The sequence below is a fragment of the Astatotilapia calliptera genome, chromosome 1 (assembly GCF_964374335.1).
Source record: "Astatotilapia calliptera chromosome 1, fAstCal68.1, whole genome shotgun sequence".
Lineage (NCBI taxonomy): Eukaryota > Metazoa > Chordata > Actinopteri > Cichliformes > Cichlidae > Astatotilapia > Astatotilapia calliptera.
The window spans coordinates 39,196,205-39,213,450 of record NC_137422.1 but is presented as its reverse complement, the minus strand read 5'-3'; the positions used below and the strand labels follow the sequence as shown (position 1 = coordinate 39,213,450).

At 45.6% G+C, this 17,246-nt stretch overlaps 1 protein-coding gene and 1 long non-coding RNA gene across 2 annotated transcripts; one reads left to right on the top strand and one right to left on the bottom strand.

Moving 5' to 3' along the window:
- Positions 1 to 85: 85 nt before the first annotated feature.
- LOC145429738 (uncharacterized) lies at positions 86 to 2,603 on the top strand. The gene is made up of 2 exons (XR_013910027.1): positions 86 to 1,321; positions 2,055 to 2,603. It is a non-coding gene; the product is annotated as an uncharacterized LOC145429738 (long non-coding RNA).
- Position 2,604: 1 nt separating this feature from the next.
- Positions 2,605 to 5,253, bottom strand: LOC145429687 (uncharacterized). Its single transcript, XM_080303583.1, has 2 exons — positions 3,364 to 5,253; positions 2,605 to 3,318 (listed from the first exon to the last, which is right to left on the bottom strand). Exon 1 carries the CDS (start codon positions 5,251 to 5,253, stop codon positions 3,691 to 3,693), a length of 1,563 nt encoding a protein of 520 aa, XP_080159709.1. The 3' UTR covers positions 2,605 to 3,318; positions 3,364 to 3,690.
- Between the last annotated feature and the right edge of the window lie 11,993 nt (positions 5,254 to 17,246).

The window sequence follows — 17,246 nt, the reverse complement described above, 5'->3', positions numbered from 1 at the left end:
GTCTGATTGGTTGGTTTGCAGACAGACAGGTAGACAGAGCCAGCCCATTGGTGGGGGACGGTGGGCAGGTAGGTGGGGATGTATTCTGATTGGTGGACAGCTTGGCATGGAAGCTCTCAGCATGGCATGGTGCCCCCTCCCCCTGTCTCCTCCACCATCCATCTAATGCTCCTCACCTCTAACCACAGAATGTGTGTGTGTGTGTGTGTGTGTGTGTGTGTGTGTGTGTGTGTCTGTCGCCTGTTCGGCTGCTGGAGTCTTGTATTATCACTCATCAGCTTCTTTTGGAATTCAAGTCACCAGAAATTTACACGTTTGAGGTTTCATCTCATCCCAGGACAGAGAGGTGCAGGACGAGTTGGATAAATTAAAGATGAGAAATGATTCTTACATTAACATCTGGGAATAATAAAGAAGGTAAACGATGAAGGCACTGAGTGCAAAAGCAGCTTAAACCTGCATCCTTTCTGATGACCTGCAGGGGGCGACTCCTCAGTTTGAAAAAGAAGTGCTTTGAAAATATGATTTGTATCCCAGGTAAATACTTTCCTGGTGAGTTTATGGCCTCGGTTGCTCCTTTCAGGTCTTATCAGGTGTTTAATTTTTAAAATAAAGTTGTCTTTAGTGTCCAGAAGGACGGACGATAAACCCCACGTGACGATCTCCAGTTTCAGTCAGGTCTGGTTACAAAAAGCCATTATGGAGACGTAAAAGCACTCAGAGGCTTCGGAAGCAGCTGGAAGGTTTTTTATTTTATTTTTATAAAGCATTTAGTCCTTAATGGAGCGAGGCCAGCAGTGTGATCCCGTCTCTAATCCTCCTCCTCTCTGTGCTGCTCTCAGATGAAACTGATAAAAACACCTGCAGCTTTTTTTATTTACTCATATTTCTGAATCTGCAGCAGCTAAAACCAAACGAGCCGCCTCTCTCTGTTACGGTCTCGTGACGTCCGACTGTTGGTGGGTGTTTGAGTGCGCTGGTGTCCGGATAAATCCCGTCCCTCCCCCTCGCTGCTCTGTGGCCTGGCTGAGCGTCCTCGCTGATGAGCAGAGGATTGTGGGATTGCTTCCTTCCTTCCATGTCTGCACTGATAAATCTGAAAACACTGTTTGTGTCAGTTTGATAGGAACACTTCTGGTTGTTGCTCGTTCACACTGCAGTCAGGCTCAGTCTGAGGTTTCAGCCTCGGTAGATCGACTGACTCCTGCTGGTTTTTCTGGGACCACGTTTGACAGAAATGCTCGGTGAGAGATCGTATTGATTACCAGAAGCTAATTGAACAAATGTGACATGAAGACTTGGCCTCAGAGTCGATCTTCAGGTAACGTTAGCAAAGGTGCTGCTGTTTCCTGTATTAGCAGCGACCCGATGACTGTGGAGTAAAATCCTCCATGTTTCTGTGTTTTTGGTTAGAACAGGAAGTGTTATCATGAGGTTCTTGAACCATGACTGTAAAAAGCATGAAATTGGCCAGATTTAACTCTTTAACTTTAATTGTACGTTTCATGTAGAAGTTGGAGGAAGCCAGTGTGCTGAGCAAAGATCACGTCTGTCGGTGTTCAAACGCAGACGTGATCTTTGCTCAGGACACACAACTTATCTTTAAAAACACACCTGAATGATTCTTTGACTTGAAGATTTCTGTGGTGTAGATGGAGACTCTGCTCTGAGCACCAGTAATAATTCTCATCTAAAAAGTTTCCAGACTAAATTCCTGGTAAAAACTGGGAGGTGGTTTAAAAAAATGTCAGCGGTACACAAGAGAAATATTTAAAGCCAGTTTGTTTTCTTCTGAGCAGAGGTTAGTAAGGGCAGCACAGGTGTCTGTTTTATTTGTGGTCCGTGCAGAGGCGTTAGAGGAGAGTCTGCAGGAGCTGTCGGGATGCTTTGTAAACTGCTGACGAAGTCGCTTCACAGTGTAAGAACTTTGTGATCAGCTCTAGAAAGAGCGAAATGAAGAGAAACAACATGTTTTCACATTTATTGTCAGTAGTGTGGACATGGTGAGTTAAAGGGTCACATGACTGCTGGCTGACGCTCTCGTTTCTCTGCAGGACGACTGAAGCTGACGGCCTGACGGACGCCGCGCCGTCGCTGCAGGGTGTCAGCCAGCACCCTGAGGCCTCTGCTGCTCTTCCTGGATTTATTTCCTTCTTAGCCAACGACAGGAGCGGCAAAAGCGATCAAAGACCGATGGAAACTTTACAGGACAGGACGGTCTTAAATCTGGACAGACTGTTATGAGACGATGGCCAAACGTCTGGACTGCTGTGACGTCTGATATGAGCTGACAGGACTCGCGCTCCTCCGTCGGGACTCAAAAAAATCCTTATTAACCCTGAAATCAGTATCTGCTCTCCAATCAGTATTTCTCATTGTTTCTTTGTTGCACTTTAAACTTTTAGATCATTTTCTAACCCGAACGTGGTTGATGATGTGCATAGATGCATAATGTGTTTGTATATTTATGTTTGACATGCTTTAATTTTTTTCTTTTGGAGAATACGGGCACATGAATTTTTCCGCTTTTGTTTTTTTTGTGATCCTGTTGGGGGAAAACTCTGTAAAAGACCCAGGAGAAATAAAGACACAATGAGACAAAAGTTACTTTCTTTATCAAACGTGTACACGGGTGAGCTGCTAAGGACAACTCACACCATGCACAGTGGCTTGGTAATTTTTATAGGAAAGACAGTGAGAACAGGATAAGAAAATACAAAACAAATAAAATAAACAACTCCATATGTGGCGCTAGTCTCGTCAGCAGAGAGCTGGGAGAAGGCTGTGAGAGATAAAACAATCTAAAACAATATGTCCCAAAACAGTATGTCTTTGCTGAGAAAGTCTAAAAAGATAATTCTAAACTAATCTAACCATAGACAAAAGGGCATGCTTGCACATTTAAAAGAAGGTAAAGAAACATAGAAACATTTTTCCTGTAACATTCCCTCCTGTTTAACTTATTTTAAATGTATACAACAATTGTCTGTGAAGATTATTTATTAAGTATCTTAAACAATTTTTAATTTTTCAAAATGTCAGCATAGCAGAAATGGCAGTCATTTGGTCTAAAGAATAAAACAAAAGAAAATAATAAAAAGAAAAACATAGGAAATGAAAATCATAGTAAATGAAATAACAAGTGGAAAAAATAATAAAACTAAAACTACAAAAAAATAAAGGATAAAAACCTTATATTTTAAAACGAAAACTTACAAAAAATAAAAGAATGAAAAGTAAAATGAAAACTTTATATTTTAAAAATGATGAAAACCTAATATGTAAAATGAAAACTTCAAAAAATACAAGGATGAAAACCTTATATTATAAAATGGAAACTTCAAAAAATACAAGGATGAAAACCTTATATTATGAAATGAAAACTTAAAACTTCTAAAAGTACAAGCATGAAAACCTTATACTTAAAATGATGCAAACCTTAAATTGAAAACTTTATGTGTAAACTAATGAAAACTTCATATTTAAAATGGAAACTTTATGTTTAAAACTGAAGACTTCAAAAAATAAAATAAAAGCATGAAAACTTTATATTCAAAATGAAAAACTTTATGTTTAAAAGTCAAGACTTCAAAAAATAAAAGTATGAAAACTTGCATAACCTACTAATGTTTTAATCAGTGCATGATCACTTGACAAGTCATTTTTAATCACCACGTCATTTATTAGCAGCTAGTACAAGTTCTCCTCTAACAGAATTGCAACGGGATGTTGTTCTTCTTCAGGCACGGCAACATAAGCAGTCATTGTAGTTGTTATCATCTGTGAAATCATTACTCTTAGGCATGGCAACACACACAACACTAATATGAGCAGTGCTATCATGATGAGACCTAGAAGGAAAAATGGCTTTGCTACAGCAGCCAGCCATGAACCGCTGAACAGCCAGTCCAGCCAGCTTTGTGCTGTAGCTGCTCCAGGTGTGTGTTCAGTGACATATTTTTGCAGAGCGGTCAAATTCTGCAAAGCTTCATAAATGTCTCCTCCAGTTTCGTATCCATCAGGGATAAAAGTGCAACATGTTTCCCCGATCAGCTTGCAAACTCCTCCTTGTGATGCTGTTAGCAGGTCTAGTGTCAGTCTGTTCTGCAGCACCATCGTTCTGATGGCCTGCTGTTCTCCTGCTAAGGCGGTTCCCAGGGTCTTAGTCAAGTTGATGTGTCGTAGCAGAGCATATCGGTTGATTTCCACATGATCTCGCACCTCGGCAACTCCAATGCCGGGGATCAAGCTCTGTAAGAATTTCACTCCTCCTCCCCAGATGCGAAACTCTCCCGGCACTCCAGTGTCCACGGTAATGCCGAAAGAATTGGGGGAGGCGATGTCCACTTCACGTCTCTGCCGGCTGCTTGGGTGATGTGCAACACTTTGCATGAAGAAAACGTGATCTGATAATTCCACCAGGGCGCACAGACCTCCCCAACCTTCAGGGAGTGACAGATAAGCCTTGTTGCCACATAGGAAGTACCAGTCAGCCAAAACTCTGGTTCCTCTGCTGCTGGGTGCCGTCCGTGCACATCCTGTCTGGTACTGAGTCTTTGTTTGTAGTGGCATTCGGTAGCTGTAGTCGGAGCGACAGTTTAGGCCCATCAGCGTCGTGTTACTGGCACAGGTGGCGTTGATTGAACAGGCCATACACTTCCTCTCGTTCCTTGGTGGGCAGAAAGTGTATATGGACTTACATAGGTGAGTAGGCAGCTCCCCCACTGCCCGCGATCCATTGTTCATCACACATACTGGCAGTTGTGATGCGTTCAGTTTGTTCAGTAGAATTACATCAGGCAGCGTGTCTGAGACTTGGGGCCAGGTCAGTAGGTAGGTCTGTCCGGAACAGTTCACATTTGTGAGTGATGATGACCTCCAGGTTGCTTTTGCTGGGATGCTGTAGTTGGCTTTGGACCAAAGAGTACCGTAGCCTGGATGTGTTGCCAGGCCCAACAGACACCAACTGCGATCTTCAGGTATGCTGTACGGCCACAGGCCAGACGTCTGTGAGGATAGGGGCATATGGGTACATGCATAGCAGTCAGTTTTGTTATTCAAATGAGCTGTAGTGTTCATAAACTGCCACCAGAAGTTAGTGGCGTATCCATGGGGAAACTTGGTGTACTTTCCTTTGTCATACAGTGTCTGCCTTTTCTCCATATAGCGTGACTTGTTGTCCCTCACGGAAGCAAAGGTGAGGAGCCCGGCCATGGTCAGGGCCGCTGCAGTTGATAAGAGCCACCACCTCATGACGACGGAACACGCCCTCCTGTCGCGAGTAGACCCCCCGGCCAGGAAAGCTGACCCCTCCACCGGGCGAGATCACAACAAGTAGGCAAGCCTGCCGTCAGCTGTGTTTAGATGGCTTCACTGACTCGCCTGCAGTGACTCTGATGGACCCAGGATGGTCGTTCCGCAATTTTGCAAGCGGTCGGTGTAGTGAGGAGGACTTGGTATGGCCCCTCCCACCTGGGTGTGCTCCAGTTTTTCCTTTGGAGCACCTTGATCAGAACCCAGTCACCGGGCTTTAGTCTGCAAGACACTGGAGAAACATCATCAGGTTGTTGATTATGTACAATGATCTCTTTGTTTTCTAACAGCTTAGACATCCATTCTGCTAATGTGTTTTCTCTGATTGCTTTGTCTATTGGTTGACTGGTAATAGGCAGTGGAAACGGCCTGCCATGAATGATTTCAAATGGAGTTAGTTTATGGGAGCCTTGTGTTAAGCGCATCCACATCTTCACTAAACCCAAACATTCAGGCCACGGCCTTCCTGTTTCTGCCATGCATTTCCTGAGCCTTTGTTTTATAGTGCCGTTAGTTCTCTCTACAAGGCCTGCGCTCTGAGGGTGATAAGCACAATGGTGTTTTATGCTGAAACCGAGTGCTTCAGAGACCTTAGTGATGACATCATTTACAAAATGAGTGCCGTTGTCTGATCGTATCAAAGCTAGAATGCCATATGTGGGTATGAAGTGATTGCACAGGCACTTTGCTACTGAAATTGCATCTGCCTTTTTCACTGGATAGATTTCCGGCCACTTTGAGAACACGTCTATAACCACTAGGGCGTATTTTGACCCTTGACATTCGCTTAGTTCAATAAAATCCATATGAATTGTGTGAAAAGGATGAGGCGGAGTTGGAAAACGGCCTCTTCTTGGTCGCAGGTTACCTTGAGCATTATATTTTTGACACGTCATGCATGTTCTGACAAATTGTTTTGCTGAAGTTTCAAAATTTACAGTGTAGAAATGAGAGTTGACAATACAGGTCATTCCCCCCGATGACAAATGCGTACAGCCATGAGTCACTAATGCTGCCATCTTGTGGAGCGATTTTGGCAACACTGGCTTGCCATAACACATCATTAAATCGTTTGTCAGAACTGCACCGTGTTTTAGCCATTTTGCCTGCTCTGCTGTGCTTGCTGCTTTTTGTTCACTTTGCAACACATCCAGTGGAATCTGATGCGTGTTTACTGCCATTAGTGTCATGTTTGTCTTTTGTGCCGCCTGTTTTGCGGCACTGTCAGCAAAATTGTTGCCTGTAGTAATAAAAGAGCTATCAGTTTTGTGTGCTGCACATTTACACAATGCGAGTTGTTGTGGTAAATTTATTACAGTCAGCAGTCGTTGTAAGAGGCTTGCATGCTGGACTGGTTTACCGGTTGATGTAATCATTCCTCTGTTTTGCCAGAGCTTTGCAAAATGATGCACAGCAGAGAAAACATACTGGCTGTCTGTATAAACGTTTATTTGTTTATCTTTGTGTATTTCACATGCACGAATAACAGCTATCAGCTCAGCGCTCTGTGCAGAATATGAAGAAGAAAGTGGTTTTGCTTCTATTATTCTACTGTCTGTGGTTACTGCGTAACCTACACAATTACGGCCTGTGTTGTCTTTAGAGGCCGATCCGTCCACAAAGACATCACGAAAACCAGCTTGTGGCTCAGCATGGATGTCAGGGCGGGGTTTGGTGTCTTTGTCTAATTCTGCATGGCAGTTGTGCACATCCCCATCAGCTGGTGTGCTCACTAGAGTCCCTGGATTCAGTGTGCCACATTTTTCCAGTGTGATGTGAGACTGTGGTAGTAAAATGCCTACATACGATAGCTGTCTGGCATGAGTCAGGTAAGAGAGATTGGCTTGCAGCAGTATAGATGTGACAGCATGCGGGACCTTCACAACTAATTTGTGCCCTAAGACAATGTCTGCTGACTTCTTTACTGCTTCTGTGGCCGCTGCACAGCTTTGGACGCAAGTCGGCAGGCCCGAAACTACAGCGTCTAACTTACACGAGTAGAATGCTAAAGGGCGCTGTTTGTCACCAAAAGCCTGTGTCAGAACTGCCTTCATGTAGCCGGCCCCCCCATCAACATGCAGCACGAAAGGCTTGTCATAATCAGGCAGGGCCAGGACTACATTTGTTTGTAAAGCCACCTTTAGGTTAGTAAATGCTGTGTCTGCCTCTACCGTCCACGTTATTGTGTCGCGCAAAGCGAGGTTTTTGCCATAAATCATGTCTTGGAGTGGCTGAACTGTTAGTGCATACTCTGGAATCCAAGCTCTACAGAAATTACACAAACCTAAAAAACTCATCATCTGTTGTTTTGTTTTAGGTTTGGGTGTGTTTTGCACTGCCAGCTTTCTGGTTCCCAGCAGTGTTTTGCCCTGGCCTGTGAGTGTGTGTCCGAGATATGTAACGTTATCACTCCACAGCTGCAGTTTGTGTTTTGAGACTTTGTGGCCCTGTTCAGCCAAATGCTGTAGCACAGCAAGTGTGTTGTCTTTGCACGCCTGCTGTGTATGACCGGTTATTAAAATGTCATCTACATACAGCAAGTATTGACCTAGCTGTGGGAGCTTACAGCTAGACATTGACTTCTTCAGTGCTTCTGCATAGAGGGTTGGGCTATTCTGGAAACCCTGGGGCAAACGAGTGTATGTGTACCTCTGACCCTCAAAGGTGAAGCCAAACAATGGCTGTGAGTCTGGATGTAGTGGAACTGAGAAAAAAGCGTTTGAAAGGTCGATTACTGAGAACCACTGTTCGTTCGGTGTGACCTGATTTAAAACAGTGTGTGGATTAGCAACCACAGGTGGGATTTGTTCAGTCACTTCGTTTATAGCTCTCAGGTCATGTACTAGACGGTATGCACCCGTGATAGCTTTTTTAACAGGAAAGATAGGAGTGTTACAGGTGGCTGTCTTTGTTTTTATTAAAATTCCTGCCTTTTCCATGTCTGCTATCACTGGGCGAATGCCATGTCTAGCCTCAGTAGTGAGTGGGTATTGAGATATCAGTGGTCTGTGTTTTGAGAGAGGTTTTACTCTTACTTCATCTGCATTTTTTATAAGGCCTACATCAGCAGGGCCTGTAGACCAGAGAGTTTTAGGCAGCTGAGCTAGTGCTGCCTGATGTCATTCAGTTAATTGTGCATGTGTTTCAGCGGCATCGGCTAGGTGTACAGCGGGCCTGACTGCGACCAGCCAACCCAGTGTGTGTCGGAAACAACCCGTCCGGCGGCCTTGAAGCCAGCCTTCATGAGTGTCTTCCGTTTTTTCATAAGTGTCTGCTTCAACCCTGGCTAACACATTTCCTAAATCCTTCCAGTCTGAATGATAGTCATGCGCTACAGACACGTGTGGCTTAGGCATGCGGTTCAAAGCCTTCACGGCTGCTGATTGGATTACTGAGCACACTGCATTTCCCGACTTTGTGACATACAGGTGTTGTAAAGTCAAACTCTGTTGTCCTAGCTTCCACACTTGCTGATCGTAAAGTGGGTCTGGGCCTGGAGTTTGTTTAAATCTCAACGTGTTGTGATAGTCAGTGGGTTTCTGGAAATAGGATGTGGGGGGTGTATATTTGCGGGCCACATTGTGTAGCTTTGTGAGCTCGGGCAACTCAAGAGTCCAGTAATAATGTGGGACACCGTAGCCTTGAGAGAGACACACGTTGCTGCTGTGTGCCGTGTTAATGCTATCTGGCTCTGGAGTGTTGTCATTTAGCATGCATTCAGCAATCATGCCATTCTCTTCCGGTACCACGCCTATCTTGAGTTCTGTCAGAGCATCTCTTCCTAGTAGGTTTACTGGGCATGACGGGTCATATATGCATTTAATGAAGCACCTGCGGCCACTTTCGGTATGCATTAGTTCTAACGGGGCAGTTAGTTGTTGTACAGTGGTGTGGCCTGTGGCTGACTTCACAACTAATGTGTCTTTTGAGTACTGTAAGTTTTTAGGCGGCTGCCTTAGAACCGTTTTACATGCTCCGGTGTCACACAACATTTGGATTGGTTGCCCGTTCACATGAATTAGCAGCATTGGTTTGTATTCTGACCCTAATAGCAATTGTTCTATGTTAAAAACTTCCCCTCCCTCATCAATGTTCATGTCTTGTGTGTTTTCTAGTCACATGTCATTGTTTACCATAGATTCGCCACTGTTTTGCCTGTCATTGTTCCTCCTACTATTATGTGTCTGTGGCTTACTTCTGCACTCTCGTTCAAAGTGACCTCGTTTTCCACAGTTGAAACAGGCATTGTCTCTTTCATATCTGCTGTCTCTGTTTCTGTGTCTGCGGCCTTGCTGTCGATTACCTTGCTTCCCTTTCTGTCTCTGATAGCCTCCCGAAAATGCAAGGAAACCTGTCTCTGAATCTATGGTGAAGACGTCAGCCTTATTTTTCTGTTTGTGCACTTTTGTGGCGTGCTCAGCATGTAACAGGGCATCTGGCAGGTTGCCAGTGTTCATTGTGACCCAATGTTTCTCTACATGTGCTCTGATTGGTGGGAGCAGGCCATTTAGAAACGCATTTTTTAATTGCTGCTGGAATGGCGTTGCATCGCCATCGGCATAATCTAAACCTGAATGCTGCCTAAAAACTGGGCGCAGGCGGTCTAAGAAATCTGATGCAGTTTCATTTTCTTTCTGTTTTACCTCTCCTATTTTATTGTAGTTTGGCTTGGGGGCCAGCTGTAGTTTCACACGTTCATAGAAATTATGTAGTTGGCCTTCTAATTCAGGGTCACCTGCACGCAGGGGTTGTGGTCCGTTGCCGACCACTAAAGAATCTAAAGGATTATTAATTGCCCCCCCAGTGAAAGAGCCTTTCACTGAGCCAAACTTCAAACCTAAAAGATCTTGAAGTACCTGGTACATTTCATGACCGTTTAAATACCACTGAGTCCTAATTGCTTCAACTGCTCTCTTCCATGTGTCAAAACCGTCATGCAGGGGCGGGACATCTTTAAGAACATTTTTGCGATCCTCATGTGACCATGGTCTAAACACAAGAATTGTGGGGTGTGCGTCTTGATGCCCCATAGGTCCAATCGGCTGACCATATCTGGGGTTAGGTGAACTTATTAATGGAAATACTCCTGGGGGGCTTGGGGGGTCAGGCCATGTTTCCCTGCCTACATGATCTTCCCCTATATCTGCTTCAGGTGCATGTGTTAATGACATTTTAGCTAAATCTGCCTGCACTGAACCGTAAGGGTTATTCACAGCTGCATCTTTGTCTGTTTGCTTGGGAGTTGATGCAGAGGCAGTAACATAGGGGGGAGGGGCTGCAGCCGTTGCTTCAGGCACCTCACAGCTTTGCTTTTGTTTTTTATTCTGTCTCTTTTCTCTATTCTCAGCACGTCTCTGTTGCTCTTTTTTCCATGCATCTAGGAAAGTTAATTCACTTGTGCGTTTTCCTTTCTTTCTAAGATTTGTGGTTGCACTTATTTCCTTTAATAAGCTATCTTTGAGCTGTGTTAAAGCTGCGGGGCTGCACGTACCCTCCCACCCAGGACATGACGTCTTTTTAGGATTACGCCATCTCCTTGCGCTGATTTTTCCTGCACCTGGATATTTATTTTCTATCCATTGTTCGTCATTAATGAACTTTTGTGTATACTGCCCATTATTGGCAAGAGGTTTAGAGGTTTTATTCCCCATTTTTCAATTTTTATTATTTAGTGTATCTTACTTATGTATTTATTTAGTTATTTATTTTTATTTATACACTGGCAATACAGCTGCTATCCACCTTCGCTGATATGAGGAATGAGAGTGGTTGCTCACACGCCCTTCTACTTTCGGACTATTTCCAAAAGCGGTGTGAACTTTACGAGGCGAAACTCGACCGTTCTCCCAAACCACCAGCACTTCAGCGAACAGCAGTGAAAGAAAAACACAGTAGGAGCGGCTCAGTCTCTTATTGGACCGTGAAAAGTCAGCTTGCTCCGTTAGTTACAACAATACACACATACATTCACATTCACACTTATTCGCGCGATCGGAACCCTTATAATAAGGGGAGCTGCCAGTCTTTCTGTAGACGAGCTACTTATTCCCTTGACCCAGCTGGGGGAGCTACTCAGAGCTCCAAACCTAACCCACAAGAGTGGGGAGCTTCCAGTCGACGAGCTCCAAGCTACCAGCCGACGAGCTACTTTAAACCCACAGAAGTGGGGAGCTTCCAGTCGCGACGAGCTGCTTTCGCTATTTTAAATTCCCTGAATTTAAAATACGATTTTACGCAAGATTGTGTCAGTGTGTCTGTATCTACCTGGTCAGTGTCGCCGGGTCTGGTCCACCTCGATCGGGCCCCACCACCGTGGGTCGCTTTCTAAGAACGTTGGCCAAGACTCGAATTTAACGCCCTTGGTCTTTGACCACACACCTAGTGTGTGGGCTGTCGACAGACGAGCAACGTGGACTGGTCACGGAGATGGGACACGATGGAGGCGCTCCGGCTCGAAGGACCAAGAAATGTTGGGGGAAAACTCTGTAAAAGACCCAGGAGAAATAAAGACACAATGAGACAAAGTTACTTTCTTTATCAAACGTGTACACGGGTGAGCTGCTAAGGACAACTCACACCATGCACAGTGGCTTGGTAATTTTTATAGGAAAGACAGTGAGAACAGGATAAGAAAATACAAAACAAATAAAATAAACAACTCCATATGTGGCGCTAGTCTCGTCAGCAGAGAGCTGGGAGAAGGCTGTGAGAGATAAAACAATCTAAAACAATATGTCCCAAAACAGTATGTCTTTGCTGAGAAAGTCTAAAAAGATAATTCTAAACTAATCTAACCATAGACAAAAGGGCATGCTTGCACATTTAAAAGAAGGTAAAGAAACATAGAAACATTTTTCCTGTAACAGATCCAAATTTAATTTTTTTTGTCTCCATCTGTTTTTAATCTTTTTTTCTCTGCACCGTGTTCGATGGAGGATTTTCAGGCTGAAACCTTAAAGTGTACTTTTTTTCTTCATAAAGTTTAGATAAATTTTAAGGTTTTTTTTCATGTGTGTTGTGTTCCCATCTGTAGTTTCTGGAGGCTTTCCTCCTTTATCCAATCAGGGTACTCCACTGATCCCAAGCTGTCCAATAGGACGTGAGCAATACGAGGAAATCTGTACATCGCGTCTCAGTCTTCTGCTCCGGTGGACGTTCCTTTTATTTCAAACTTCCTTCAGCTTGAAGAACAAAAAGACTCGAATCGTATCTAAACTCATTTCTTCTCTGTGTGCTTCTGCTGTCGTCTCTTCACCTGTTTGGAGAAAACAAAAACCTCCAGGAAGCCACTGGTGACCTTTGACCTGAGACAGAACACGTGTAGCTGTTGACTTGGTGCGAAGTGGACTGTTAGCTGTAGCTGTAGTAAACAGGAATGCTTAGAAACGCGATGAGCTGCTGTGTGTTGACCTGATGATCAAACTCTGCTTGCTGTTTTTGTTTTGTAATTACTTTTTAATAAACGCTCCAGAACAAACGCACACGTCGGCATCGTGTGGACACAAATATTTAAAAGAGCAGTAAAAAGGAGTGTTTGACACACCATCACTGTAGATTTGAAAATGACATGACCAAGAGGTGAGTTGAGTTAATCTAAAGGGCGTTAATAAAATGACTGAATTAACCACTTTTTTCCCCTAGCACCACTTTCAGACTCAAATAACTGGACAAACTGAGCTGAGTTTGTGATTAAACCTCATTTCCTGTCTATGCCTCCAATGTTCCCACACAGCTTAAATCACATTTAAGGATCGCATCAGTCAGGAAGGCTTTAGACAAAAGGTGAATGATCATTTCTACCTGCAGTAATTGGCTCCGACTTGATGTCACCTGTTGACACCTGCTCAGTTCCTCAGGCTGGCGGAATAGGAGAAGGTGGGCTGCAAAGCGGCTTGCAGGTGCAGAGATTTGTTTAGGATGTGTAGATTTGCCAGGGCCGTCACAGAGTTTAATTTTGAGGTGCTTCAGGATGTTTCAGCTCTCACCCAACCCAAGCTCTGATAGGTTCGTTGCATTTATAGTCCGCTGTCCTAAGGCGTCCATGTTTCCACACAGACACACGGCTGCTGCGTTCACTGACCTGCTGTTTATCAGGAAAATGAGTCTTTATGTCCTTCAGCTGCCGGCTGATCGCCAAAATGGACTCTGAGCAGAAGAAGAAATCATCAGGAAACGACCCAGTAACCACAAAACAGGAGCTGAAACACCTCTGTCGTGTGTTTTTGTGTCGTGTGTTTTTCACTGTCGAACACGTGATTTATTGTTCGTGTTTCATCTATAAACTGAAACGTCGGAGGCGCGTCGTCTCCTGATGTCTCACAGAAACGTGAAGCTGTGCTGGACTCACCGTCCTCTGGAGGAGCGGGAAAAGGCTCCGACATCTTAGGAGGAGTGCGAGCTGGAAGAGAGGAGAACGAGGAGCTCAGACTGCAAAATAAATGTGACGACATGAAAACAAAAGAAGAAATGACGAGAGTGTCTTTGTCCTCATTAGGATGAATATTTTAAAAAGGCACAAAGAACCAATCAGATCCTCCCATCCTGTTTGGCTCTTACTTTTTTTTTTTTTTTTTTTAAATGACATCAGAAACAGCAGTATGCGACATTACATGATGGCAGAGCTTCAGTTCATCCTTTGTCATTTTTTTTTTTTTTTTTTTTAAATAAATAGGACAGGGGGAATGAATGAGAGAGAGAGGGGGAGAGAAAGAAAGAAAACCCAAGGGGAGAAGAGACGGTGAGAAGGGGGGGGAAGAGAGACAAAAAAAAAAAAACTCCTGGGTCACCTGTATGGAGAGAAAAAAAACAAACAAACAAACAAACAAACAGAGGAGACAGCAAACAACAAAGAGCAACATAATAATAGAGAAAACAAAGCACCATCACAATAAACTAGCTAGTCATAGATATCAGTATTTACTAAGTAATAAACGATATTGTGCAGCACGCAAGATAGACAGCGCACAGTGTGCTTTGAGGCAGCAGCCAAGAAAGCTTTAGTCCGCGTCTGTGAATACCCATGTGTGCATACCTGTGTGGGTCAGCATGCTTGCATTCCAAAGGTTTCTCCATGTAATGATCTGCTAGGGAGTGTGGGGGGGCCACAGCCCCGTCCTCCAGGGTGTGAAGCGGGTATGGAGGAGATCAAAACTCCAGACATCCAGAGGCCCCCAGAACACAAGAGACCATGGAAGACCAACAGAGGGGCAGCCGCGCCACTGTTCCAGTAAGAGCTGAGGAGAGTCCCAGATGAGGGCTCACTCAGCAGCCGCGGAGCAGAAGCCAGGGGGGGTTGCAGTGACGCGCCCGTGAGCTCCGCCGGCCCCCAGCTGCGCCTGAGTGACCGAGCCCTGGGCCGAGAGGCCGGGGGCACCCCACCTCCAAAGGGGCCCGAGCGAGCCCCAGGCCCCAGGCCCCGACAAGCGGCCGCCAAGGAGTGAGCCGGTGTGTACCCGGACGCCCACCCCCAGACACAAAGAACCACCAACACACCGACACCTGAGGGAGTCCGCCACCGGCAGGGGAAGTGGTGGTGGGTGGAGATAGGCCTCCAAACCTTGGAGGGCCTGAGGTGTCCCCAGAGAGGTGGCGTCTGATACCCAACCTGACATATAGACACAGACATACAGGCACACACAGACACAAACATCCATTCCCACCCTCATGCTCTCATATGCACTCACTCCACACTCAACCAACGTGGAGACAGACATAAAGAGACGCTGTACACACAATCACACTCCCCAAGCGTACTCTACAAACCGGGTCTAGGTACCCTTGCCCCTGGAGGGGGGAATTGCACCCAGACCCAGGTGGTGTTACCCTTTTCCCTGCGGTGGGGAGAGGCAGACCACCCCGACTCCGCAGCAGCAGGGAGGCCCCACACCCCAGACCGCAGTCGGACGGCCAACTCCTCCTACTAGCCCTCCCGCTCCAGCAGGCCGCAGAGAATGGGGGTGGGAGAAGACTCCAAACCTCCCTCCACCCGCTCATTGTAGTGTTGATGCATATGTGTTCTAAGGTGCAATTAAAACCCAGGAGGGCATGGAGCTACCTGCCAAGGAGCAGCAGGTAAGCGCATAGTCCCTCCTGCTAACCCTCAATGACTAAGTGTATTTAAAATTGAGAGGTGGGCAACGACGTCAGGGGTGAGGTATACACCCTGATGGTGATTTGGACTCCGTGATTGTGCCCACCCCCAAGATCCTATATGTATGTGTAATGAGAGTGTGAATAATGTGAATGTCTAAGTTGTGGGATAAAATTGAGGCAGAGGCAGCCAGAAGGGGACAGGGGGGGGGGGGTAGCCTCCTCTGCACCCTGGTGACATACCCCCACTCCAAGGCCCTGCATGTGTGGGTGGTTGTGGAGGAGCGGGAAGAGGGAGGCAGCTGGAGATGGGGAGGGAAGGAAGGGAGGGGCAGGTAACCCCTCCCTGGGGCCAGCTCCCCCGCTGACCCCAGTAGGCACTCCCACCCTCCGCGACCCGCCAGGGAAGGGGGGCCCAGGCCCATCAGACCGGGGCCCAGTGCAGTAGCGCCCCCCGGCTCCACAGAGCCCTGGACAGTCCACCCAACCCCACCACAGAGAAAACTGCACCCACCCCACCAACCACACATCTTCCAGACTACATAAGACGGTAAACGCCCAGGCTGAGATCTTCCTCCACCTCTCCTGTATCTCCCCCTCCTGCAGAGAGTTCCTGAGAGAAGAAAGCTCCTGCCAGATGTGACCATCCCCCCCACCAGTTGAAGAGCCCCCCAGGCGGCTCGATGCACCGGCGGCACCCTGCTCCAGGGCCGGGCCCCCATGCACCCACCCGCCCACAACCCCGGCAACACACCAACCAGGACCCGAGGCCCGGCCCGGGCCCCCGCCCAGAGACGGAGCACCCCCAGAACCTCACGCCCATCCCGAACCCACCCAGGGGCAGCCAGGTTGCCAGGTCAGTAACCCACGTCCGTCAGCACAGACCCTCCCCCTCCCCAAACTATGACCCCCCACCCCCACTAGGTGATGGAGCTGATAAAAGGGGCCCAGAGCAATTGATCTGATGTGGTGGCAGAGGCTGTGTCAAGACTAATGTAATCTAATAGATAATTTCTATATTGGTTAGAATTAAGATTATTTTTATTTTTCCAGTTCATGAGGACTGTTTTCTTGGCTATGCATAGGGCAGTGAAGATCATATGGGCTATATTCTTTTCTGAAGTGACATTATCTAAGCTGCCCAACAAACACACTAAGGGGGAGGTTGGAATGTTACATTTCAGACATTTTGATAAGTCTTCACATATCTCGCGCCAAAACTTTTGCACTGGTGGACAGAACCAAAGAGCGTGGATGTAATTGTCTGGTGTATTGCCTTGACAGTGTGAGCAGTTGTTGGAAGATGTAAAGCCCATCTTGAACATCCGATGACCTGTATAGTGCACTCTATGAAGTATTTTGTATTGTATTAATTGCAGACTGGGATTTTTAATTAATTTAAAAGTTTTTAAGCAAATCTGAGACCAGAAGTTTTGGTCTAGGTTGACTGATAAATCTGCTTCCCACTTTGCAGTAGGAAGGGATATTGATTCATCTAATTTAGAAAGTGTTCTGTATATTTTAGATAATAATTTGGGGGATTTAAGAGTAAGAAAATGTGCCGCACTTAGTGGTGTTTGTAATTCAACTTGACTGAGGTTAAATTTCTTTTTTACTATGGATTTAATTTGTTGATATTCTAAAAACCTTGTCTTGTTGATCCCATATTGTTCAACTAGTCTGTCAAATGGAATAAATTCTGTTCCCTCTAATATATGTTCTAAGTATTTAATTCCTTTACAACTCCATTCTGGGAAATTAATCATATTATTGTTTTGTAATATGTCAGGGTTATTCCAGATAGGTGTACGTTTGCATGGGATTAATGAAGACTCCGTTATTTT